The sequence below is a fragment of the Daldinia vernicosa genome (genome assembly GCF_022497035.1).
Source record: "Daldinia vernicosa strain CBS 139.73 unplaced genomic scaffold F5Y00scaffold_32, whole genome shotgun sequence".
Taxonomy (NCBI): Eukaryota; Fungi; Ascomycota; class Sordariomycetes; order Xylariales; family Hypoxylaceae; genus Daldinia; species Daldinia vernicosa.
In genome coordinates this window covers 224,027-248,296 of record NW_025953948.1, presented here as the reverse complement: position 1 = coordinate 248,296, position 24,270 = coordinate 224,027, and the positions used below count along the sequence as shown (strand labels likewise).

General features: G+C 45.9%; 8 protein-coding genes and 1 non-coding gene across 9 annotated transcripts; 4 read left to right on the top strand and 5 right to left on the bottom strand.

Moving 5' to 3' along the window:
• Window positions 1-690: 690 nt before the first annotated feature.
• F5Y00DRAFT_271006 (uncharacterized protein) lies at window positions 691-6,516 on the top strand (the record flags this gene model as incomplete). The annotated part of the gene is made up of 6 exons (XM_048012711.1): window positions 691-775; window positions 838-1,014; window positions 1,071-1,095; window positions 1,157-1,729; window positions 1,799-4,392; window positions 5,612-6,516. The coding sequence occupies 6 exons, from the start codon at window positions 691-693 to the stop codon at window positions 6,514-6,516; spliced, it is 4,359 nt and encodes a 1,452-aa protein (XP_047863593.1).
• A 769-nt stretch (window positions 6,517-7,285) lies between these two features.
• On the top strand, window positions 7,286-7,807 carry F5Y00DRAFT_263341 (uncharacterized protein; the record flags this gene model as incomplete). The annotated part of the gene is made up of 1 exon (XM_048011494.1): window positions 7,286-7,807. The coding sequence occupies one exon, from the start codon at window positions 7,286-7,288 to the stop codon at window positions 7,805-7,807; it is 522 nt and encodes a 173-aa protein (XP_047863592.1).
• A 657-nt stretch (window positions 7,808-8,464) lies between these two features.
• F5Y00DRAFT_240767 (SET domain-containing protein) lies at window positions 8,465-10,590 on the bottom strand. Its single transcript, XM_048008294.1, has 4 exons — window positions 9,235-10,590; window positions 9,154-9,179; window positions 9,005-9,093; window positions 8,465-8,952 (listed from the first exon to the last, which is right to left on the bottom strand). Exons 1-4 carry the CDS (start codon window positions 9,973-9,975, stop codon window positions 8,546-8,548), a joined length of 1,263 nt encoding a protein of 420 aa, XP_047863591.1. The 5' UTR covers window positions 9,976-10,590; the 3' UTR covers window positions 8,465-8,545.
• A 22-nt stretch (window positions 10,591-10,612) lies between these two features.
• Window positions 10,613-10,683, bottom strand: F5Y00DRAFT_t108. Its single transcript has one exon. It is a non-coding gene; the product is annotated as a tRNA-Gly (tRNA).
• A 331-nt stretch (window positions 10,684-11,014) lies between these two features.
• On the top strand, window positions 11,015-12,779 carry F5Y00DRAFT_240766 (P-loop containing nucleoside triphosphate hydrolase protein). Its single transcript, XM_048008293.1, has 6 exons — window positions 11,015-11,288; window positions 11,345-11,373; window positions 11,436-11,450; window positions 11,506-11,530; window positions 11,589-12,020; window positions 12,150-12,779. The coding sequence occupies exons 1-6, from the start codon at window positions 11,260-11,262 to the stop codon at window positions 12,733-12,735; spliced, it is 1,116 nt and encodes a 371-aa protein (XP_047863590.1). The 5' UTR covers window positions 11,015-11,259; the 3' UTR covers window positions 12,736-12,779.
• Window positions 12,780-14,001, bottom strand: F5Y00DRAFT_240764 (uncharacterized protein). The gene is made up of 3 exons (XM_048008292.1): window positions 13,430-14,001; window positions 13,208-13,294; window positions 12,780-13,130 (listed from the first exon to the last, which is right to left on the bottom strand). The coding sequence occupies exons 1-3, from the start codon at window positions 13,573-13,575 to the stop codon at window positions 13,016-13,018; spliced, it is 348 nt and encodes a 115-aa protein (XP_047863589.1). The 5' UTR covers window positions 13,576-14,001; the 3' UTR covers window positions 12,780-13,015.
• Window positions 14,002-19,530: 5,529 nt separating this feature from the next.
• Window positions 19,531-21,507, bottom strand: F5Y00DRAFT_240761 (acyl-CoA dehydrogenase NM domain-like protein). Its single transcript, XM_048008291.1, has 4 exons — window positions 21,213-21,507; window positions 21,078-21,154; window positions 20,596-21,022; window positions 19,531-20,544 (listed from the first exon to the last, which is right to left on the bottom strand). Exons 1-4 carry the CDS (start codon window positions 21,234-21,236, stop codon window positions 19,720-19,722), a joined length of 1,353 nt encoding a protein of 450 aa, XP_047863588.1. The 5' UTR covers window positions 21,237-21,507; the 3' UTR covers window positions 19,531-19,719.
• A 260-nt stretch (window positions 21,508-21,767) lies between these two features.
• F5Y00DRAFT_240759 (uncharacterized protein) lies at window positions 21,768-23,178 on the top strand. The gene has a single exon (XM_048008290.1). It carries the CDS (start codon window positions 21,863-21,865, stop codon window positions 23,021-23,023), a length of 1,161 nt encoding a protein of 386 aa, XP_047863587.1. The 5' UTR covers window positions 21,768-21,862; the 3' UTR covers window positions 23,024-23,178.
• Window positions 23,179-23,247: 69 nt separating this feature from the next.
• Window positions 23,248-24,260, bottom strand: F5Y00DRAFT_271004 (uncharacterized protein; the record flags this gene model as incomplete). The annotated part of the gene is made up of 1 exon (XM_048012710.1): window positions 23,248-24,260. Exon 1 carries the CDS (start codon window positions 24,184-24,186, stop codon window positions 23,248-23,250), a length of 939 nt encoding a protein of 312 aa, XP_047863586.1. The 5' UTR covers window positions 24,187-24,260.
• Between the last annotated feature and the right edge of the window lie 10 nt (window positions 24,261-24,270).

Sequence of the window (24,270 nt, the reverse complement as noted above, 5' to 3'; positions counted from 1 at the left end):
AGATACCTGAATGCTGCTTTGAGCCCAATCTTTCGGTGAGTCTGACGCATCTACAATTACTTGGGCAGCAACGGGTCCATTTCCAACCCCAAATGTACGCGTGGCACAGTGAGATACACGATAATCTAACACTGTAAAAATCCTACGGTCGAGGGATTCTTTTTTACACTTACACATTTCGAACCCTGCCTTGCCTCACAGCCTCACCTTGTTATGCTGTCCTAAAAGAAATTTTCCTAGCCTTACTTTCTCAAATACGAACCTAGGTTGTCATGGCATTTTCTTACATGGAGTTGCATGGGCATTGATAGGCTCTTGATAGATCGCTACGACACTACCGCAGGATCTTCAGCTGTACAGGCTACCGGGATAGTGGTTCCTAATTGGTACTGTTCTAGACGCACCTCAGAATATATTTGCTTCGATTTGCCATTTTGATAAAGGTGCAGTTTTTATTGCTTATCAAGTTGCCATGGCAGAACTATTCAGGGGTTACTTACTGGTAACTCCAAGACACTATACGTAGTATCGAGCTTTCGTTCGCTCCTTTGGCCTTGGGCCATCAAGATAGAGAGCCTTGAGCTTGTACGAGACATTAATATACCTCTTAATCCCTTTCTATATTAACTCTTAAGCTATTTTCCAATGTAATAATCTGTCCTACACCAAGTGTTACCTAACACAGTTACAATGTCCAGAATTCATATCGAGCAGCGACATATCAACGGCTTAGCAGATGGCATCCATATTGGCGATAAGAATTTCAACTATATCTGTAAGCATATATATCGCCCAGTTCGTTATGTCTTGAGCGTATTATTTACCCGCGGGTCACAGATTTGAACGGTGCCGGTTCCCAGTTGACCTTGAAGCAATTTTCTAAGCAAACTCATGAAAAGGTGACGACAGATTGGAAGAATACTGGGACATGCGAGTGGCTGCGGAGAAAGCCCGAATTCCAAAAATGGGCTCAATTGGATAACTCGAATTCATTTCTATGGATGCATGGTTTCCGTAGGTTTCTAGGAATGTATATTAACAGTACGGCTTTAAAACTAATAGGGGTATAGAGGGATGTGGAAAAACTACGCTGATGTAGGCATATCAAAGTTTATCACCCACTTATGGACAAGGGGTGACCATCTCTTACGTCTAGGTCTCGTGCAATCGAGGGAATCCGTGAAGAATGGCTTACTGGGGCAAACCCCGAGGCAATCCATCTTCTGTATTTCTACATTGGTTACGGCGACGATGAGCAGAACCAGCAGCTTTACAAGACCATGCTGATGACATTTTGCGAGCAAGTTCTTGACGGAGACGATGCACGATCATCCGATGTGTACGGCACCCGCCCCTGCGATGAGATTCAACATAAGCTCAACCGCCTCCTTGCTACAGCTCAACGTGATGTGTTTATCGTTATTGATGCCCTAGATCAACTCCCCCAAGAAGACCGACGAAAGCTGCTGAGAGGACTAAATGATCTCGTCCAAGAACGCAAGAAAGAGAAAAATGAATTTCGACTTGCTGTAATCATCAGCTCGCGGGATTGCACTGGCTTCGACAAGTTACGTGAACATCACATACTACAGATTCAGATTAAGCCTAGCGACAACGCTGACGACATTCAAAAGTACTTAAAGATGAAACTTGACTCGGATCTTTTTGAGGATCGGCCTGACCTCCGCGAGAGAGCCCTTTATGAGTTAGTCGACAAGGCGGATGGAATGTTAGTATCACCATTCGCTTCTTTATACCTTGGGTAGTGTATAGCTCACGGTATTTCTCAACTATCAAGGTTCCTATGGGCCAAGCTACAAGCAGAGAATATCTGCAGAATAAATTACGAGCAAGATGTCCTATATGTCCTAGAAACCCTCATTCTACCTGGGGATATGCCTAAGATGTACGAAAGGTACGCCACGGGATTCGAGGCCTTAAAGTTTCAACCCATCGAGAAGCAGATCGCTGTAAGAACCATAGCGCTGTTGGCACAAACGACTGGATCAATCCAAAAGGAGATCCTATTCGTGGCTCTCGCTCTCGATACCGACAGCGGAAAACCGGATTTAGATCTGTACAGACTTTTACGCGACGAGCCGGCTAGGATTGTTCGCGATTGCAAACACTTGGTCGATATTAACGAGCACCTCGGAGTCTTTCGGTTCTGCCATATGTCTATCTTCGAGTTCTTTAGAGCCTACAAGCCAGCCGTTAACCATCGTCGAGTTGTGCAGCTCTGCTTAGCCCATCTATGTCTGTCGGACTTCTCAAAGGGGTCTTATGATGATGCGGAATGGTTTAATTACGGCAGTCTTCGTCCTGTCCTCCAGAGACACCCATTCCTGGAGTTCGCTTCCTGTAACTGGGCTGCCAGTATGAGGAAGAGCATAGAAATAAATGCAGGCACGAATATTCAGGAGAGTCATAGAGAAATCTTGCGGCTTCTAGAGAGGCTTTTTGCAGAGTCTTCCACTGTGGAAACATGGGGTAATTTGCGGTTGTCCTTTCAAATATTCTCACTGAACCATGGGAGGTCAATAACATCTGGAATCTTTCCTGAGCACATAGTTAGCTACTTTGCGCTCCACGAATTTTTCGATACTTTCAGGGAGAAGGGTTGGCTTAACCCAACAAAATGCGACCATGAAGGTTTAACAGCCATGCATTGGGCTATTCGAAACGAAGCTAAACAGGACGAGAGGAAGAAGGACACTGCCCTTGTTGTCCAGAAGCTTATTGAGCTAGGGGGTGACATGAATGCACGCGATAACGAGGGCCGTACACCGCTCTATTATGCCTCACATTATGGAAATGTCCACGTGGTAACGATACTTCTCGAAAGAGGTGCCGAATTGAATACTCAAAGTAACAGCAACGAAACGCCCTTAATTGCTGCTTGCAGGAAGCATCACGAGGAAGTTATTTCGAAACTCCTGTCCGCAGGTGCTGACGTCAAAATCCAGTGTCCTGATGGCACTGCTTTACAAGCCATTGCCTTAATTGGTTGTGATTCCTGTGCCGAATTAATTATTGATCGATATGGAGAAGAACCCATCGTCGAAGGAAAAGGCCCTTTCAGTACGTCTCTTCACGCTGCAGCATTTCACGGTCATGCCAGGATTGTGCAACTTCTCTGCGTAAAGGGGTTAGATATTCATGCCACGGACGAGACATACGGGAGTGTCCTCACAGCAGCGGCGTCTGGGTGCAACCCGATCATGGATCCAAAGCCTTTCTACGACATAATCAATAGGATGATCAATCGTGGTGCGGATATCAACGATCCCCATGGAATGTGGGGGCCAGCTCTCCGCCCAGCAGCTTTCTTCGGACACGTAGAACTTGTTCGGTTACTCTTGGAGAAAGGAGCTGAGGTCCGTCTCGCTAACGGTCCAATGGGTACTGCATATGAAGCCGCAGATGAAAGAGGCCATCAGGAGATCAAAGACCTTCTATTGGAATACGACCCAAACGCTGCAACTTATGGCGGTCAGGGCCTTACCCAGGTCTCACTTCCAACTCTTGGTCGCCTTCTCTGGGAGGTATTTAGCATGGCTTTAAAAGCTGGGAATATGACACTTATCAACCGATTAGTTGGACAATACGAGATGTTTGTTGGCGAGGAGATTGAAAAGGGCCGAACGACTCACCTTGAAGGGATGATTATCCTTGCTAAGTACGTTTTTATCGACGTGATAAAAATGATTACATTGACAAATACCGAGGCAGAAGTACGATCCAAAAGATGGTTATCAAAGGTACAAGAAAAGGGCGAAAATAAAGCAAAGATAGAAAAAAGAGAGAAGAAATTACTACATAGAGTTAAGACGCTACTTCAGCGTCTTTTTTCTTGCCCTTGCTGCTGTGGTCTGCTAGGAAAGCCAAAACCTACATCCGAACAAATCCCCCCTGAAACTGGGAAGAATCAATCCCTACCGAAAACAATTTCTGGGCGACTTCAGTCAACAACTTCCATTCCTACCTCTATGAAGCAGAGGCAATCTCCGCACATAGGGGTCCTAGGCGGACGACTATCTTCGCTCTCAGAGAGTTTTCCTACTTCAGGATCTCCTTTCTCGCGACGACAACCGCTCCTATCCGCAGAAGATACTTTGGAAGGATATTTTCCCGATGTAGTGGACAGATTCACACAGACGGGAGTGAATGTATTGGAACAAGCTATTTTGATCGGAAATGTCCAAGTGATAAAGCTAATCGCCGATACGTGGGTTGATGTACTAAACCACCTACTCTCACACGCCGGGTTTGGGGAACCTTTACTCGAAAAAGTACTGCAGAACCGAACCATCGAGTTAAAAAGACACCTTATCAATCCTGAGTTGGAGTTAACGGAAAGATTCAAGAGAGCTGAGGGACTCGCCCGTGTCGGTATAGAACTATTACTTACATGCACCGGACGTGGAACATATTACAAGGTTCATATTAATAAAGGTTTGGAATACGTATATTCTTCTGATCTAATAAACGATATTAGTTTTGAGATCCCTAAAAAAAGAGAAAGAAAAAGAAGATTTCTTTAAAGGATAGCTTTGTAGGGTAGTTATAACCTAGTGTAGCCTTGTGAAAACCACATAATTTCGGATCAATGTATAATCTGTGTAACATTAGCTTCCCTTCTCTTAAAGCTCGTTTTTAAACAAGATTGAAACTATTTAAAATTTTATTTATAATTTTTTAAATAATTATAAATTCCTTCTTTTAAATAATTTATAATAATAAAAGAATTTATTAATTTAATAGTGAATAATTTATAATTTTTTAAATAATTATAAATTTAACATTATTTAAAAATATTAATTATTATAATTTTTTAAATAATTATAAAAATTAAAAAAGGTTTATTTAAAAAAGATACCGTTTATTTATTATAAAATTTATATTAATAAAGACTTAAAATACGTATATTCTTTTGATTTAATAAACGGTATTAATTTTAAAATTTTTAAAAAAAAAGAAAAAAAAAAAAGATTTTTTTAAAAAATAACTTTATAAAATAATTATAATTTAATATAACCTTATAAAAGCCATATAACCTTAAATTAATATATAATTTATATAATATTAACTTTTTTTTTTTTAAAGTTTATTTTTAAATAAAGTTAAAATTATTCGGAATTTTATTTATAGTTTTTTAAATAATTATAAATTTTTTCTTTTAAGTAATTTATAATAATAAAAGAGTTTATTGGTTTAATAATAAATAATTTACAATTTTTTAAATAATTATAAATTTAATATCGTTTAAAAATATTAATTATTATAATCTTTTAAATAATTATAAAAATTAAAAAAGATTTATTTAAAAGGGATATTATTTATTTATTATAAGGTTTATATTAATAAGGGTTTAAAATACGTATATTTTTTTAATTTAATAAACAGTATTAGTTTTAAGGTCTTTAAAAAAAGAGAAAAAAGAAGAAGATTCCTTTAAAAGATAACTTTGTGGGGTAGTTATAGCCTAGTGTAGCCCTGTGGGAGCCACGTGACCTCGGATCAATGTATAATCCGTGTGACAGAGCAGCTTTCAAGAATTTATCATTTAGTCTTTCAAAGCTCTGGGTCTCGGCTGTTAATGGCGTTGAAGACCTTGGAGAACAAGGGCAGACGCCCGTGAGAGAGATAATCAGAATCTTTTCAACGAGGTTCTCAGCTGCTGTCCGATCAAGGGATAGGATTAACGCTGAGATATGCGGCCAAGCTGGTCTAGAGTTCGTGATAGCGGCGGCCTTAAGTCCGAAGAGGAGTTTGATGGATAAGCTTAACGAGGAGTGGGCGAGACAATGGAACATAGCAGTTGAAGCTGAGATGGACGACCTAGTTAACGAAATACTCAACCAAAGATGGGAGGAATATCAGAAATATATCACGGCCAAGAGGCGAGATAAACCTCTCGGACTAGCGATTGCGGCCATGGGGACTCTAGGGGCAGCTATTCAGAAGGGATTCATCGTAGTGACGCAAGCGCTTCTGGACATCATCAATTTAGGCTTTCGCTGGACTACCTCGCTCGAGTCATTGGAAGAGCAGGGAAGGCAGTCGTCACACGTCTTTAACGGTTCCCAACAGAGCGATCTAAACGACTTTGACGTCGGAAGAGTTTTTGACGCTGCTATCAACTTGTTTGCAACAGCCGAGGGAACTAATCCCAACCGCTTGCACACTTTCGCTCTAACGATTCTAAACGCTATAGAATCTGCTTCTAATGAATTTCAAGAGGCTCTAAAAGAATTGGTTCTTCAACGTATTCAGACCGCCCGAAAAGGGGTCCATGCCCCTGAACTCAGCCAGTATCTTATTGAGGTATCTACAACAATTGTTTACCTTCTTAATACTGCATGGAGTATCAAGGGCGACGGCATGTGTAAGACAATTTTATTACTGAAGAATTTAACCCGGGCGCTGCCGAAACTAACGGAAAAGAGCGAGCTTGCTCGATATGAGCACGCTATCCGGTTTCTTAAGCTACAGGAAGAAGAGACCGAAGTATAGATATCTTCAAGTAAAACGAATTCATTGCCATATTCCGGCGCTAATGTGGAGTGTGATAAAAATGGTTCCTTAAGGGAGGCGCACAAAGGGCTTCAGAGAGTCTATTAGAGGTTTCAACTACGCCAATAAATCCTTTCAACGAGAGAGGAGCAAGCGGAATGTTCGTGATCTAGGGATCACATAGTAACTATTCCTTCGTAATCTCACGATGGTAGACTAAATTACACTCCTATATTATCAACAACACATTCGCCCCCACCGAGTGAAGTGCGAGAAAAAAAAGCCTGCCAAACATCGCCGAGGCTGTCTAAATAGAGTTGCACCCCCCATTTGCCCGCGTAGGAGTCTTAATCAAGAATATCATAAGTTCTAGACTCTCTTTTTAATACTTCACTCAAGAGGCCACACTGTCTATATGGAGAGTTATTATTAGACATACCCTTCAAGAAGCGTGGCAAACACAGGGATACCAACCGTACAGTTGCACTACGATAAAGAGGTAGCATATAATTAAGATCAAGCTTCAATAATTATAGTAGTTTAGATACAGCCTAACGGTTAAGTTAGTCGTATGCAACGAGCAAAGAATAAAGGCTAAATTCAAATACGTATCCTAGCCCAATAATAAATTGGGAGCTTGGAGGAAAATTTCACGTCGTCGGCATCCCCAATTCTCTCTCACGTAGATAGATCTCTGCCAACTCCAAGGCGAAAATATTACGAGCTCGATTTATAAGAAAAAAAAACTCGAACCAAACAGACACTCACTATGCGTGGACGCGTTGCTCTCTGCCTATCCCTCGCGGGGCAAGCTCTCGCAGCCCCTGCCAACATTCGACGGGCCGAGTGCACCGAATTATCGACGACAACGCCCAACTGGGAACTATCAAACGCCGCTTCTTCAGACTGGCCCGGCGGCCAGAGCGGTCGAGTCGAGCTCTTCGCCCGCCACGTTCCCACGGGCACTTTGGCCGACTGCGACGTGGAATACCGCCTAAGCGCCGACGGGGAGATCATCGACTACGATCCCACCTCCACCCACGAATGCCTCAACTTCGGCCCGAGCACATTAAACACCACCGTCCGACTCGACATGGAAACTCTAGTTCTGAACATCCAGAGCAGCTGGACTTGCGAAGGCGACGAGAAGACGTATTCGGCTTCCGGCGAGGTCGCTCTGAATAGGGACACGTCTCCCGGGGCGTGCCTGGTCGAGCCGTCGCAGGTCGGCGAGTCTACGACGTGTCCCATAGCTGATGTAGAGGTCGAGGGGAAGCTTGCTGAAGCGTGAGGGTCTGGTATAGTTGTGTCGAGTAGTTGATGTCTACCTGATATGGGCGTTCTGAGGATAAAACTACTCTAGAAGAAGATTCTGGGATGCGATTTCAAGGGTTCAACACTCACTGAAGCATCAATTCGTATGATAAAATCAATTGATGACATATGATATTTCGTTACTTTGATTTGAGCGTTTATTGTGACGGTTTGGTAAAGCTTTCGAAAATATAAAGACCATCACGCGGAAGTAGGGAAAGGGGGTCAAAGTGCAACGAGCGCCGATGAAAACGCAATGAAATGTTCAAATATAAATAGGTACTTAATAATTGTGACAAAAGTATTATCGACCTCCATGATTGATTCATGAGATGGTCAACCAGCCATAAATACATCACCAAATCGGCATCTTGCTAAGCATGGGTTGTATGTTGTATGAATCGTGATCAGTCATCTCGAGTGAAAGAGAAAAGGCTAGGAGCACTATTACCACCACCCTCCTTTTTGGACTATACCAGTGATTCCCGGTATCCGGTGGGAGACCGGATGCCGGAACGAATCTTGGCTAACTGTTCCACAGCATCTTCCGAGGATGTGAGGCCTGATTATGCACGGGAATATTAAACAAGCCGGGACTGAGCCTCTTAGATAAAGTAGCCATGTAAATCTAGGGCTAGATTCTAATATTTATTAGTTAGGTACCTAGGTACCTAGTAATACATTCTCTTATGTCACTCGTCCTTTATACAAACCCTTATCCATCCAATATCTCCAAGAACGCAGCGGCACTCCCAGTACGCTCATGATCATATCCAGCATAATGCCTTAGTTCCCTAATCGCCAGCCTAGCATATTTTCTCGCCATACCCACATCGCCCATACCAGAGTAGACCTCCGCAACGATAGTATAAAAGTCGCCGACCTGAGCCTCCAGCGACTCTTTCTCGCACAAGTCCAGTATCTCGTCGACTCTCCTGCTAACAGCCTCATGGTTCCGTGTCTCCGGTAGATCTAGCTCTGCTAGTAGTTCTTGTAGGCGACTTCGATGGCGGTCGGAAGCTGCTGAGGCTTCTGGGGAGGTGCACAGCGAGCACGTGCAGTTGAAGCCCCATTCCTTGATGAGAGTTTGGCGTTGCTCTGATAGGAGGTTCAACGGTAGATCTAGATGTCTTCAAGTTAGATGCTGCTTCGGGTTTATGCTAAAAATACTTACAGCTAAACGTTAGTTCCTCGCCAGGCTCGATATCCCTATACGCCACAACTTCCATTCCTAGTGTAGTTGATGAGAACCGATTGTACATGCTAAGAAAATTGTTAACGATAGTGCTCTTAGGGTATCTTATTTAGGGGAAGAGGGCTTACTTTGGTTTACAGGCATGGTTTAATCTCTGTCAGTGATGCCGGTCAGTAATGCTCTAATGAGGTTCATGTCTTCTTGCTTACCGACACGTCCAGGTATAAACCCGAATGGTCCGCATCATTTAGCAGCACACCAAACGCATTTGTGTTGATAATATCCTCAACAATGTAGCCTCCTTTAGAATGAGCCAACTTCAGCATCTGCATTCCCTCCTTTTGGGGTAGTTGAACAGTAGCTCGATGAAGCAATCTCATCACGTCTTGGGTTTTCCAAGGCCTATAATCCATTATCCGAAGGATAACCGGATATCTCAGCAGCACGACCTCGTCCTTACGAATCGTACGGTTCGCAATAACCCCCATGCCCTTGTCCTCTAGATACCTGAACTCGTAGGGAGGCGGATCGGACACGACGAGTGGATGGCCTCTCGCCCAGTTTTCCCATAATGGGTCCGGGTCTCCGAGAATACCAGCGCCTCCAGCAGCAATCTCAGGTGTGGTGACAAGACTGATTCCTACCTCTCCTCTAAGGTTGATATAAGTGAACACGCACAACTTAGAAGCCACTGGATCCTCAGGCTCCACACATACTGGAGGAAATGTCCAGGGTAGCCACGAGCGTCTTTTAAATGCGGTCTCATCGTCAACAAGGAGAGGGCACGTGGAATCCGTTTCTCGGGGGTTTAACGGACCCGCAGGATTAGAATCGCATTCTCCAGGAGGATTGAAGTTGTAGTTCTTAAGCCACTCCGGTATATCGCTTGGCTGAGGCTCGGCGACAATATTCCTCAACCAAAGGGCCAAAGTCAGCATATAATACCTCATAGCTACGTCTTAAAAGCAGTGGTGTTAGCGATAAGGTTGGCAGGTATTAAGATCGCTCGAATCGAGCAGCATAAGCGAACAACACATCATTTTCACGAGTAGATATTCTTTGTAAGCAGTCATGACATCTGATGTTAACAGCTTGCTACATCAAAACATCTCACGGCGTCTCTGAATAAAGTGAGAGAGTGAAGGTAGCCAAGGCGAAAGACAAATTAGCCGGAATGGCAAAGTGTAGATCACCAAGTTCGCAAGGTGCGGCGATTTTAGATACGGGAACGATCGCATATTTTCGACGGGTCTGATTATATAAATCCTTGGCGGCGTGATATTGAATTGTGATGTCTTACTAGTTTAAGTGCTTCGTAAGTCGCGGATGGGAAAGAAGTTGCATCGTCGACAGCGTAGTTTCGTTATTATCTTACTCTTAATACGTATTGCAACACTGAACTATACGTGTCGAACACCGTCGGTTCTACATAGGAGCTACAGCAACGTCGGGTTAAGGTGTAAAATAGGTCGTAGCTAGGTACCTGTCAATGGTCATATAGACATGATCTCGGTATCCCGTACATCTTGGTCAATAAAAAAAATATTTCTCAACCAATTTCTAGAAGGAGGTTGCAAAAAGTCAAAATGCATCAGCCGCGAATCGAACGCGGGGCCCATCGATGGCAACGATGGATTTTACCACTAAACCACTGATGCTGTAGCGGAGCTTCTTTGTTCCGATGATGGTTAGATGTTTGTAACTAGATTTTATATATGTGGGCTTCATGTGCTAATAGCAAGGATTAGTGTACATATAAGAAATGCCTCCATGAAGCGGCCTGCTTAATTTTTGAATGCGAACTATTTACGAAAACAAGTTCACTAGAATACATATCATATTCCGTAACAAACTTGTTTTCAGGTCACGTATTCAGATAGTTCAAGAAGCTATTCGTATTCCAGGTACGTCTAAGGGGTAATACATACGGTAGGCGGTGAAGAAAGAATACTTTGCTAAAGAACCCCACGTTGGAATTCTGCCGTTCGAAGTGGGGTGGTGAGACTCTACGGGGACTAGAATCGCGACTTCAACATTATTTATATTATATCTATCAAGCCTGGATCTTGCTAGTCTCGGAACCTTTTTCTTTTTATTCTAGAAAGGAAACCCGTCTAGACTTGCGACCTTATACTTAGAATTTAGGCGTTGTCCATTGATGAACGAGCTCCGGACTTACGATTATAGACTATACCTATTCATAAACTAGATCCTTAGGATCTAAAGCTGTCAAGATGGTGAACATAACGGAAAAGATTAAGGAGTTAGTCTATCATGAGATTAACAGCGTTTAGTCCTCCATATACTTACTTTATATAGGATCGAGGATGAGATGAAAAGGACGCAGAGTAAGGGCACATTCCCATGTGTGTCGCAGAGTCTATATTCTAACTTATTAATCGGTACATAGAAAACAAGGCAACGGGTAAGACTACTACTCACGACCCTATATTGAAGTATATGCTAATACTAGTTACCAGAATACCACCTTGGACTTCTAAAAGGGTACAGTTCCGCGCACTAAGGTCATCAAGGGAGATAATCTAACTATGCGCTTCTTCAGCAAACTCGCACGTCTAAGAGCGCAGCTCCTCGAGCCCGGTCCAGGAGCAGGCGGAGGAGGTGGCGCGGGCTTCGACGTCAGCAAGAGCGGCGACGCGCGAATAGCGCTGGTCGGGTTCCCGTCCGTCGGTAAATCGACGTTCTTATCGAAGGTGACTAAAACGAAATCCGAAGTTGCCTCGTACGCCTTCACAACCCTTACAGCTATCCCCGGTGTTCTCGAGTACGGCGGCGCGGAAATCCAACTGCTCGATCTGCCGGGAATCATCGAGGGCGCCGCCGAAGGCAAGGGTCGAGGACGGCAAGTCATCTCGGCTGCCAAAACGAGCGATCTCATCCTCATGGTCCTCGACGCGACGAAGAGGGCGGAGCAAAGGGCCCTGCTAGAGGCTGAGCTGGAAGCCGTCGGGATTAGATTAAATAGGGAGCCACCGTAAGCTAACGGACCACGAGGCCCCAGGCCAAAATCTTTGTACAACTCTGTTCTTAGAACTAGAGTGCAAGCTTTTGGCCTCGGCGTCCCTACCCCTATTTGGCAGTACGGAATATTGATCAAAAACAGGAACATATACCTGAAAGCCAAGAAAGCCGGCGGCATGAAGATCAACTTCCAGTCGCCCCCGAAGCACCTGGACGAAAAGATGGTGTACAACATCTTGCGAGACTACAAGATGCTAAACTGCGAGGTCCTAGTTCGCGACGACGAGGCGACGGTCGACGACCTAATCGACGTCATCATGAAGGACCATCGCAAGTACATCAAATGCCTTTACGTCTACAACAAGATAGACAGCGTCTCCCTCGATTTCCTGGACAAGTTGGCGCGCGAGCCGCAGACCGTCGTCATGAGTTGCGAGTTGGACTTGGGCATTCAGGACGTGGTAGATCGGTGCTGGAAGGAATTGCGCTTGATTAGAATCTACACGAAACGGAAAGGTATCGACCCCGACTTCAGCGAAGCGCTAATTGTGCGCAGCAACGCCACTATCGAAGACGTTTGCGATCGAATTCACCGGACCTTAAAGGATACGTACAAATATGCTTTGGTATGGGGCGCAAGTGCTAGACATATCCCGCAGAGGGTTGGGCTAGGACATGTGGTAGCTGACGAGGACGTGGTATACATAGTCAGTGGTTATAAGGCATAGTATAATAGCATAATCAATCGCGCCACGGGAATTATACGTAAAGCATAAGAAAAATAAGGCAGTGGTTTATTCATGAATCATTGATGATGTCCGCCCATCAAAGAATGGGTATCGTTGTTCACTCCCTTCCTAGAATTACCCCTGAATACCCTGTAGTACCCTTCCACCAACGCCGTGGTGAGGTCTCTGTACCACCCTAAAGCAAAGCCGTTTTATTACAAGAGGGATCCGTAACGCCGCCGTCCAGTAAACCGAGGGGAACCAGGTCGCTAGCTGGCAGCTAGATTCCGGATTGGGGCCCAGCATGGGATAGGACGGTCTTGGAGCCGCCGAAGATATCCTTGCCATCGAACTTCTTAGCGGACGTTTGGGCGAAGAGAGACTTCGGCTTGGCCCTACGTAGAAGGAAGTAATAATTAGTGCACCGGATATCGCCGAGGAGACAAGATATGACAAGGATTGTAAAACTTACTTGCCGACTGCTCGGCCCTTGAAGGCGCTGAGCTTGGCGGTGCAGGGGCTCATGATGTTGTCCGACGGAGAGACGTATTCCGGTTGTCTGCCATTGGTGGTATCCGAGTTAGCAAGGTGGCGGTACTGAGGGTTCATAGCACAAGAGGTAGCCGCGTCGACGCTGGTGACAGTGACGGTTACGGAGGTGGAGGTGGCTGTGTTGGTAACGTTGGCTCCGTACTTCTCTTCCTCCATCTTGGAATGCAGGACCTGGCGATGGTATTCCAAGGTCTGGGCGCCGCTGGTAGGCTTGCCGTTATCCATGGCGGCCGCGTCCTGGGTCTGGACCGAGGCGTTGATGTCCTTGGTAGCTAGAGGAGCACCCATTATGTCGAGATCGAGTTGTTTGTTTAAGGTTTGTTGTAGAGGTTTCGGATTGCAAGATTGCAAAGTGTAAAGTGCGAAGACGTAGGCAAGGAGTCGGAACACCGAAGATATTCGTTGAAGCTAATCAATGAGGCTATAGAGGTAGCAAGATTGAGTAGCGCGTGTCGTACTTGTAATCGTGACCGTTAAGAGGTGTCGGTTGCAATTGTTTGAGGGTGAGTTCTGGAAATGTAGAAAGATTTGTGTAATCCAGGAATGCGACAAAGTCTTTTATGAAAGGACGTACATGTCAATGACGAAGAAGTTCGGTGGGGTGTGATCTAGAAAAAGTTCAACTGTGGACCTGCCGGGAAGAAAATAAAGAGCGTCGGCCCAGCAACAGCTGGGATCCCTGGTCACTGCTCTTAGCTGCCGGGTACCTTTCCGTCATGGTGGTTGCAGCTTTGTGACTAGGTAGGTACAATGTACGTACACTCTAACACTGTTGAAATTCTTTAATGTTTCCATGCAAATGTGGAGCTGACTCACTGTAAACATTCTCCACAACCACCACAACTTACATGCATCAAACATCATCGCATCAACAACTCTCCGCATCGAATTATCTGCACTTCGTCATCCTGGCAACGAAACATTCCAACAGCTGTACTAAAGTCAAGGTTTAACAATATGACTTTTATGACTCATTCACTTAATTTCCTACTCAATAATGGCCTACCCAAGAAGTCCTTACAATAACAAATCGGCCAAGGTCCAACCAAATAATATGGTCCGGGCATGGCAACCCTGATTGCTACTTCCCAGGATGCAACTCGTAAACATACCTCAAGGACCCCGAATTAATGCGAGCGCTCAACTCCAACATCTGATCTAAAAACAACAGACAACAACGCGTCTAACAAATGACTTCTTCCTAACAAGTGACCCCCAACACTATGTCGCTATTCAAAATGGAAACTTGAGGCTTTTTGGATATCTTCCAACCTTGGTAATATTGTCAACTGCTATTGCCAACAACTACAACGAAAGCAAATTCAACAATCTTCCAGTCTTGCCCTATGTCTTGACCATGAACTTGCCCCTTCATTAGGGATCCGTCACGACTTCCCTAAGTGGGTAGCTGAGAACGCGGCGCCTAGCTAAAAAGAAGAACGAGGCGTCTGATATAGAGACCCTCTGCCTCATAGAGGGCGTAGATACCGAGTTTTGGTTTGTCTCCAATGGGTGCTCTGCCTAGAACAGCTTCTCGAGTCTTTCGACGAATTTACAGAGCTTATCAGAGTACGTGTTTACTTTAGAGCATATCCGCAAGCCTATATTCAAGCTACCTTACTAACATGATTTTTAGGGACTGCAAGCGACGTATGACTTGCAAACCTCTTGGGTCAGGATCAAGTGGTTGGCCTCCGGTGAAGAAGCCACGGCTTGATTGCCAGTTAGTGTTTGACAACAGGTTCCGATCAACACGGTTAGAATCAGATTTCTGCGCATAAATACTCTGGAGTATCCTCTGGATGTCAACGGCAGAGAGATCGTAGGCTCGAACAACCCCCGCTCACATTCCAATGGTATGGAAGGCCTCCCACACCACAAGAAGAAGAGAGAATCCGAAGGACACTGACACGGGAAATCGGAATGGGTGGACAAAGTAATAAACCATAGCTGTGTATTGATTGATGACGCAACGAGGACGTTTCTTTTTTTTTTTTTCTCTATCGACGGGCAATTGATAGACATTGAGATAAGTTGTCATCGCTAGTACGTACATAGCTTAGATGACTTGAGAAGTCTTAATCTCTTCCTTTACTACTACAAGTTCTTGATGATACAGAGTCAGGTACCTTAGTAGTAGAAAATAATATTCTGAACCAAAAGTATGGCTACAAGTCTTCTTTGCTGTGGCACGTGACTCCCTTAACAAGTGCCTAGGTACTCAAGTCAAGTCAAGTCAGGTCAAGCCAAACAGTGCTCGAAATCCATCTAGGAATGGGTTGAACTATTTGATAAAACGAACTCATTCATCTATAAACCATCCTCATGTCTCTACCTCTTCTAACCAATATTTTAGACACTGGGTCATCTCCCGTATATTGGACCTTATCTCTTGAGGCTCACATATTGCCTGTTGAAACTCACACATTGTCGGTCCCGATTGTTTTAGGATGCGCTTGCACTTTATAGACGTACCTGGAACCGAAAGAATGTCAAAGGCAAATTGATGCAGGCGTGGAAATTCGGTTTGGTGGTCCCTCCACCATAAAAGGGGCTCTTGGCCGCGCTTGAATCCAGTCTTTTCCATGCTCAGGTAGCGTTCGAACTCGTCTTCGTCTTCCATGTCCGAATCGAAATTATCATACCGTGACAGCCCGTCGCCCTCCGCACCCGAGCCAAAACTTTTAGTTCTATCAAACCGTGACAGCCAGGCAAACGCTCTCGAGCCATGTGGCTGCGGGGATTTCGCTGCCGCTTCAGAGCTCGTATCAGTAAGCGTTGTAGGATCAACGTAATGGCTTCTCCAGTAGGCTATGATCTTTCCTTTGACATCCTCGGCTAACTTGGGGTTGAGTGTTCGAACTCTCTCGAGGCGTTTGCCGGGGTCTAGGACAATAGCAGCCCAGTACACCGGCATTCTCATGGACATATCCCAATATTCATCAAGAACGTCATTTACACGTTCGCAAGCTTCGTGAATGTTGTCTCTATACTGCTCCGGGAGATTGGTATTCATCTCTGTACGTGTTTTCTTTCTTTGTTGCGTGTCAAGATCGATTGCGACTTCTTCGTGTGGTTCATCGGCTGATTTCTTCCGTTTCATACCACGTTGAATTGGGGTACGAAGAGATGATTGGGAGGTAGCAGGAGAGGTAGCAGGAGAGGTAGGAGGGGAGGTAGGGGTAAAATAGTAATCCCCAGGTTCAGTCTGTCAATATTCAATTAGCTGAGATCAAAGGGGTTAATGAACTGGGTACCAACTTCTAAATCAACAGGAGGGTTCCAATGGTGGAACCTCCAAGAAAATTCGCCGAAAAGTTGTTTAAGCTCGTATACCAGAGCCATCACCATTGGCAGGTCCACCACATTGTCCGAATATTGAATCATGTAGTGGTCAAATACACTTAGCATATATTTAACATGTGATAGGCACACCCAATCGCATGGCGAGATCCTCTCACTCATTTCTGGCTGATATTTGTTAGTAAAGCGGACGATGGACTCTCTAAGGATCAGAGTACTCTGAGCCCCTCTGAGTACACCGTTCCAGCATGTGTCCCCTTCAACTTTAGCTAATTTGGAGTTGCGCACTCCTAACTTCCCTTCACCAATATCCCATACACCTCTCGAATATAAGTTGGGCAAATCGCCGCCTCCCATGTCGGAGCTATTGGTCAATGTAAATACGTCAAATACTTTATCATCTTCGTTGACAAATTCGCGCAATACCCTATGAAAGTCTCTACCAAGTATTTCTATGGCATATACCTCCTCCGCAAATTCAAAGAAGTCATTTCGTCGCTCCGGAGTTTCCCGAATAAAATAGTTCGTCCTATAGCTATTTCTAACGCTAGGAATAGCAATAGATCGATCCTTTTCGTTGTCTTTGATTTCGTATACGAAATTTGTCGCGGCGGTATTGATGAGGTGATCACAGCTCCGTACATGAACTTGGTCAACGAGCTTCATTGCATCATGTTTGGTAAGATCTGAGTCGTAATGCTGGAGTAGCAGACATAAGACGCGGTCATTTCCTATCAGGGAAGATTAGCTATGATAAAAAATAAAATAAAATGAAATGAAATAATTAGATGCTTTCACTAACTGGTATGATGATTGGCGACATAAAAGCCTAGCTGATCATGGATCCCATACTCCTCGATCACGCTTATGAGGCCGGGAGCTATGTTTTCAGGGGTGTAAGCTCCATTAATTTTCTTTAGTCCAATGAGTCTTGCCCTTGGTTTCCAGTTCTGGTCGACAAAGTGTGCCGCGACGGCGAGAACACTTTTGTTCTTCTGAGATAGCCAGGTATGGAAAGAGAGGTGAATCTTTGACCGGGCTTCCTCTCGAAGCTGCTGTTTAATAATAGCGCGACCTGATTCGAAAGCGTCACGTACCCAAGATTGAGCAGTAGAGATCGAGTCCGGAAATAACCTCCCAGCCCGTTCCCCTGCAATACAGCAAGTTAACGTCTTGAAAGCTTCTTGCGTCAAAGTGTCGAGTGGAATATCATGCTTTACGATCAGTCTAAGCAAGATACGCTTGCCCTTCTCAGCTTGCTCTTGTGGTTCTAGATCATATATAAATTCATCATCATCAGGACTTTCCCGGGGACTCGGAATGATTGAGTTATCTCCACGCCTTCCCACGACCAAGTCGTGGCCACTTTCTCCCTTGGTTTCCAGATGGGCCTTTGGGCCATTCGTGGAAGTACCGTTGAAGATCTTGATTCGACCTAACTTATCGCAGTGATGACAGAGCCATATCTTGATGCCTTTCTTTTCTCGACGGACACCGTCTTTAACTTCCGTCTCAATAGGAATTAGGTAGTCTCCATGCTCCAAGATACTGGAGCTGGCAGCCGTTTGAAGCCATACGTTAGCGATATATTCCTTATCATAAATTGCGATTCTTGGAAGCTTGTTCCAGGACGCGCCCTCCCGTATATCATTCGTTTTCTGCTCAATTTGCTTTCGGATTGTCATTCGCCGAGGCTGGTTTCCAGTCGCCATCGATTGAGGGCTTCCGATCTCACCACTGCGACTGTTAGTGATTATTGTAAGTCGAGTCCAGATAGATAGCTTGCTCAGCAAGTTAGTTTTGAGGTCATTGGGCAAATGGGAATTATTGGACGATGAGTGTTGAAACGTTCCGGGGGATAAGTGTTGTAGAGCTGTCAGACCGCTTTAATGCCAGTGTCTTCGGGGTCCCCTAGCTACGATAAACGCGTCTAATCTCCCCTGACAAGGGCCTACGCATGGACAGAGCGTTGTACGGTACGGGTTATCCCCCATCTTCACGTTCATTAGAAGACCCTTGAACCACTGGGTCAGGGTTTATAAGAAGAAGTCTTGCCTTATAGCATACACACAAGTAACATTTTAAGTTTAAATAAATAAAAAACCATTTGACTAATCAGATTTCGGTGAAGAAATCGTTTGATAAAAGACGTTGAGGGGTGTAAATAATGTTGATTGAGTAAAGTCTGATCAGTATTAATGGGCAAGGCCCAGTAATTCTCAGTATAGCTAATATTATGTAATCCCACCACAACGTCAAGCCATAAGCGCAAAAGCAAGTACCAAACTGCGTAAGCTCGAGCTAACTGTAGCACACCTCTCAATTTACTACGGAAGTCGCCTTCAAAAGTTTTGTCCATAGGTCAGCCCCTGTCAACTGGGCGGAGCTTAGCAACAACTGTCAGCCATAATAGGAAATGTACCTCCAAATATATTACGTTTTAACCTACTTGTTATACCTTTAATATTAAAGCTATCACATTGAAATTTATGTCGTAATAGATTTGAGCTTTCAGATTTACTTTATTTTCAAAAGCATCATAATCTTCGTATATTCGGTCGTTTTATCGCTTTTAGAAAAAAGCATATGGTTTAATATACTTGATCATTTTAAGGTCCCAGGTGGGTCAGGCCTCCTGACAGGTGTGACCAAAGCTGGCAGGCGCTTGCTTGGTATAGACAAAACTTTTGAAGGCGACTTCCGTATTGGAACAGTCAATTAAGGAGAACCGGGAACCTATTATTGGCTCATTGTATTAATTCTTAATCAAATGGTCGGACGGAACAGTTGTCCGATCTATCTATACTAACTAACCACTCTGCCACTCTCACGTAGTATCATTCATTTTCTTTTTACGGAACATTGTCTGTTTTGATTCACAAGTTTATAGCACAGCAAAAGGTCATAGCAGTATTAATGAAAAACTAAATATATACGAGGTATGCGGTATAGTAAGCTTCTTATAAAACGACTAACTCAGGTAGGTAGTTATAATATACATATAAGTTTTCTTTGGCGGTAGGCTTAACATTTACGTTACCCAGCGTTTTGACATCTCAACCGATAATGCAATTCTAGATGCCTAAATACGACCAGTAGCATTCTAATTAAGTCGCGCCTGCGATTATCTTATAACCTCGGTTTGATGTTAGATCCGGGTTGAAACCGCTTTAGATTGTTCTGCTTCAACAGCTGTTCTGTCTTCTCCTTCTGCCAGAGTAGTTTCTGCGAGACTTCCTTGCCCCTCTTATTCTCATTCCGGCCCATCTGTTGCAGGTGAACCTCATCTGGCCCATCAGCCAGCCGCAAGGTTCGGATAAGCGCCCAGCTATTCGCAAGAGGCGTGTCCTGGCTGACGCCCGCTCCGCCGAATGCCTGGACGGCGCGGTCGATAACTGTCAATGCGGTCTGCGGGACGAGCACCTTTGCTTGGGCGATCTCCTTCAACGTCGCCTTCGGGCCTAGGTCGTCCATCTTCACGGCGGCGTTAAGGACGATCAATCGTGCCGCATCAATTTCTATTCGCGACTTGGCAACCCATTCCAGGATAACTCCATGCTCCCTCAACTGCTTTCCGAACGGGGTCTTCTTAGGGTCGTTGATTCTCATTAACATCCACTCAAGCGCGTGCTCGGCGGCGCCGATACTGCGCATTGCGTGGTGAATACGGCCTGGTCCTAAACGACCCTGGATGATCTCGAAGCCTCGACCCTCACCGAGGACTAGGTTGCTCACCGGGACCCGCACATTGTGGAAAGAGATATGTCCATGTCCGTGAGGGGCATCATCATATCCGTAGACATTAAGCATGCGGTGAATAGTTATACCCTTTGTGTTAGCCGGGACGAGTATGACCGACTGTTGCTTGTAGGGGTCCTTGTTGTTGGGGTCCGACTTGCCCATCACGATGTAGATCTTACACCGGGGATCACCAGCGCCACTTGACCACCATTTCTAGGAATTCGTTAGTATGACGTATATCACAGAAACAGAGAATAGCCGTACAGAACCATTCAGGACATATTCATTCCCTTCTTTCTTTATGCTAAGCTGGATATTTGTCGCATCCGATGAAGCGACATCTGGCTCGGTCATAAGAAAAGCTGACCTGATCTCGCCCTCCATCAATGGCTTTAACCACTGGGCCTTCTGAGCATCGTTGCCGTACTTAGCCAAGACCTCCATATTTCCCGTGTCTGGCGCTGAGCAGTTAGTAGCCTCGGAGGCTATCTTCGACCTTCCCAGCCACTCGGCCATCAGGCCATATTCCAGATTCGTGTAGCCTGGTGATTCTTTATAGTGGCCCTTGGGTAAAAACATGTTCCACAGCCCCAACTTCTTCGCTTTCGCCTTTAGCTCTTCGATAATAGGAGGGTGGCTTTCCCATCGTGCAGAACCCTCGCCGATCTGAGCATCTACGACTGGGTCCGCTCTAATTGGGTTAATTATCAGCGATGCTTCAAACACGGGCGAGTTTTACGACTCACGGTATGCACTCTTCCTCAACAAACTTGGCGACAATATCTAATGTATTCTTCGCCTTTTCGCTAACGCGATGTTTTACCTATGAGCTTTTGTAAGCTCGAGCATTGTATTGAGTATACGTGGTTAGCTTCTCTTACAATATCCGGAATTCTGGCAGACATGTTGTGGAGGTAGATTGTAGAATAATCGGGTTATATGTTATACAATTAATGATTGGGTGTTCTAATAATTTGATATCTTTAAATATCTAAGTGGGCCGAAAAACAGTTGAGCTTATGAATTTAAATATCTGAATTGAAGTTGGAGAAAAGCTCCCTCTTCCGAGGTGATGGCATGATAAAGACTAGCTTCACGTTGATAAACCGAGGTACGCGCCTCGTCTAGCGGGGTCCGCGCAGCTGTTACGAGCATCCATTGGATACATTAGGTAGGATCAAGCCAGGGACAACAGAGCGGCTTCTATCTGAGGGTTAGCTGCAAGACCTGACATGAGCCAAGAGGAACAGCCGAGTAATCGATAAGACTTACATTATTGGAGTAATCTGGGGAAATCGGGGAAAATCAAGCTAAGCTAAGCCTTAGTTAGGTACATAGCAGCTAAGGTTAGGTAATCTCTTTTAACGAATAATTGATTTTGGCCCATTATCCGAAATGCGACTAACGAATACTACCTAAACCTTTCAAGAAAACATTTCCAGTTAATCTACCAAGTACATACAGCCTCGCATCATAACTCGAATCATTTTCAGCCTGACCTCCAAACCTCCATCAACCAACACTGTCCATCATGTCAGAAGAAAGGGAACCCGATCAGACGCCATCTACGGAGGTAGCCGTAGCGGCACCCAAAAAAGTCAAAAAGATTATTCGCAAGAAACGTCCTGCGCGACCGCAAGTCGACTCTTCCTTCATAACCTCCGAACCTCCCCCCCAAACCGGTACTATCTTCAACATATGGTACAACAAGTGGTCGGGTGGTGACCGCGAGGATAAATACCTCTCCAAGACCCACGCTAAAGGCCGCTGCAACATCGCCAAGGACAGCGGCTATACACGCGCCGATAAGGTGCCAGGCTCTTACTTCTGTCTTTTCTTCGCGCGTGGCATCTGTCCCAAAGGCCAAGATTGCGAGTATCTACACCGACTTCCGGGCATCCACGACCTATTCAATCCCAACGTCGACTGTTTCGGCCGCGACAAGCATTCCGATTACCGCGATGACATGGGTGGCGTGGGTAGCTTTATGCGTCAAAACCGCACCATCTACGTCGGAAGGATACACGTTACTGACGATATCGAGGAAATTGTTGCTCGCCATTTCGCCGAATGGGGTCAGGTCGAGCGTATACGCGTGCTGAACACCCGCGGCGTGGCTTTTATTACATATACCAACGAGGCCAACGCTCAATTTGCGAAGGAGGCGATGGCACATCAGTCTCTAGACCACGAGGAGATTTTAAACGTGCGGTGGGCCACAGCGGACCCAAATCCCATGGCGCAGGCAAGAGAGGCGAGACGCATCGAAGAACAGGCCGCCGAAGCTATTCGAAGGGCGCTGCCGGAAGAGTTCGTGGCCGAGATCGAAGGTCGAGACCCCGAGGCTAGGAAACGGCGAAAGATCGAGAGTAGCTTTGGCCTAGAAGGATACGAGGCACCTGATGACGTGTACTTTGCCCGTGGCGCGCAGGCGGTCAATCCAGCGGGTAGACAAGGCTACGAACTTGAGCAAGAGCAACGATTGATGTTAGAAAATGGCGAGGCCGGTGGTGGCATTGAGGCAATAATTGGGGATCGACAACAGCCCGCAGAGCAGGAAGGGGGAATATTCTCAAACAGCACATTGGCAGCACTGAAGACGGCGAAAGTCTCTACAGCTCCAAAACCCAAGGCGGCAACATCGTCAGGGCCGTTAGTAGCGTACGGAAGCGATAGCGAAGACGACGAATAAGGATTCGTACGGATAGATCACATTGCCTCGTAGAAGCAAGCAAGCAGACACATGCCAAATTGTATATAATACCATACACTACCATTCCATACCTAGTAATCATAGATACCAGCGCCCAAAGCGCCCTCAAATTGTCGTAATCCCGCACCCGCACCCGCATCCTCAAAACCGTAGCCACATCCTTTAGGTATTCCCGTTGCTTAAACACCCACCCACTCATTCATTCAGCTATTGAATATCCTAGAATACAACAACTCATGCCGCCCGATCCAAAAATCCATCACCGGCACCCTCTGCCCCGCCTCCTCAACCCCCGTATCCCACTCCCGCGCAATCACCTCCGCCAGCAGACACTGCACCTCGCCCCCCGCCAGAATCCGCTGCGCCTGGTACGGCCCGAACAGCCCCGCTCGCACGGCCGCCGAGACGAGCGCCTTGACGTGGCTTAGCATGAACACGTACGCCGTCTGCCGCAGGCTGAGCCCGCACAAGCTAGCCACGGCGCCGAACAGCGGCGCCAGGTGCGCCGACGCGGGAGGAGGCGGTAGTTCCTTATCGTGACTGCTACCGTTACCGCTACCGGCACGCAGCGCCTCCGCGTACGGCGCCAGCGTCCCGCGCGGATCCGGATCCGCCGCCGCCGCAATGCTCTTCTCCCAAATGGCCATTAGCGCGCGGCCCTGCTGGACGGAAGCGCGGCGGCCGACGGCGCACACGATGGCCGCGTCTAGGGCGTCGTCTAAGCCGATGATTGTATCTGGCGTCGGGTCGCGGTGGGCGGCGAGTGCGAAGGGGAGAGTGGTGCTGGCGTAGGAGGATACGGATAGCGGGAGGAAAGACGAGAAGGGAGAGGTGGAGGTGGACGCGGAGGTGGAGGTGGAGAATGAGGAGGGGCCGCCGGGGCGGGGTCCGCGCCGCGTGTGCGCTAGGTATGATTCTAGTCCGGAGCTGAAGGCGAAGGAGCCTAGCGGGAGGGCTGAGTCTGAGAGTAGGAGGAGGTAGTGGTGCGGGGATTGTGATGACGGGTAGGAAAGAGATGGTTTGTCGATATTCGCGGTATTTGATTTCGCTAGTCGATGTTTAGCTCTTTGAAGGCGAAGTTCTAAGTCTGCGATTTCATTTTCGAGGACCTCCTGTGACTCATTGCTCAAGGTCGAATCCATAATGGCATTATTAGAAGAGAGATTTACTCATCACTTAGGACAGTATTAGGAAGTAGTAAGGGAGTAACGAGGAAAAAGAATATC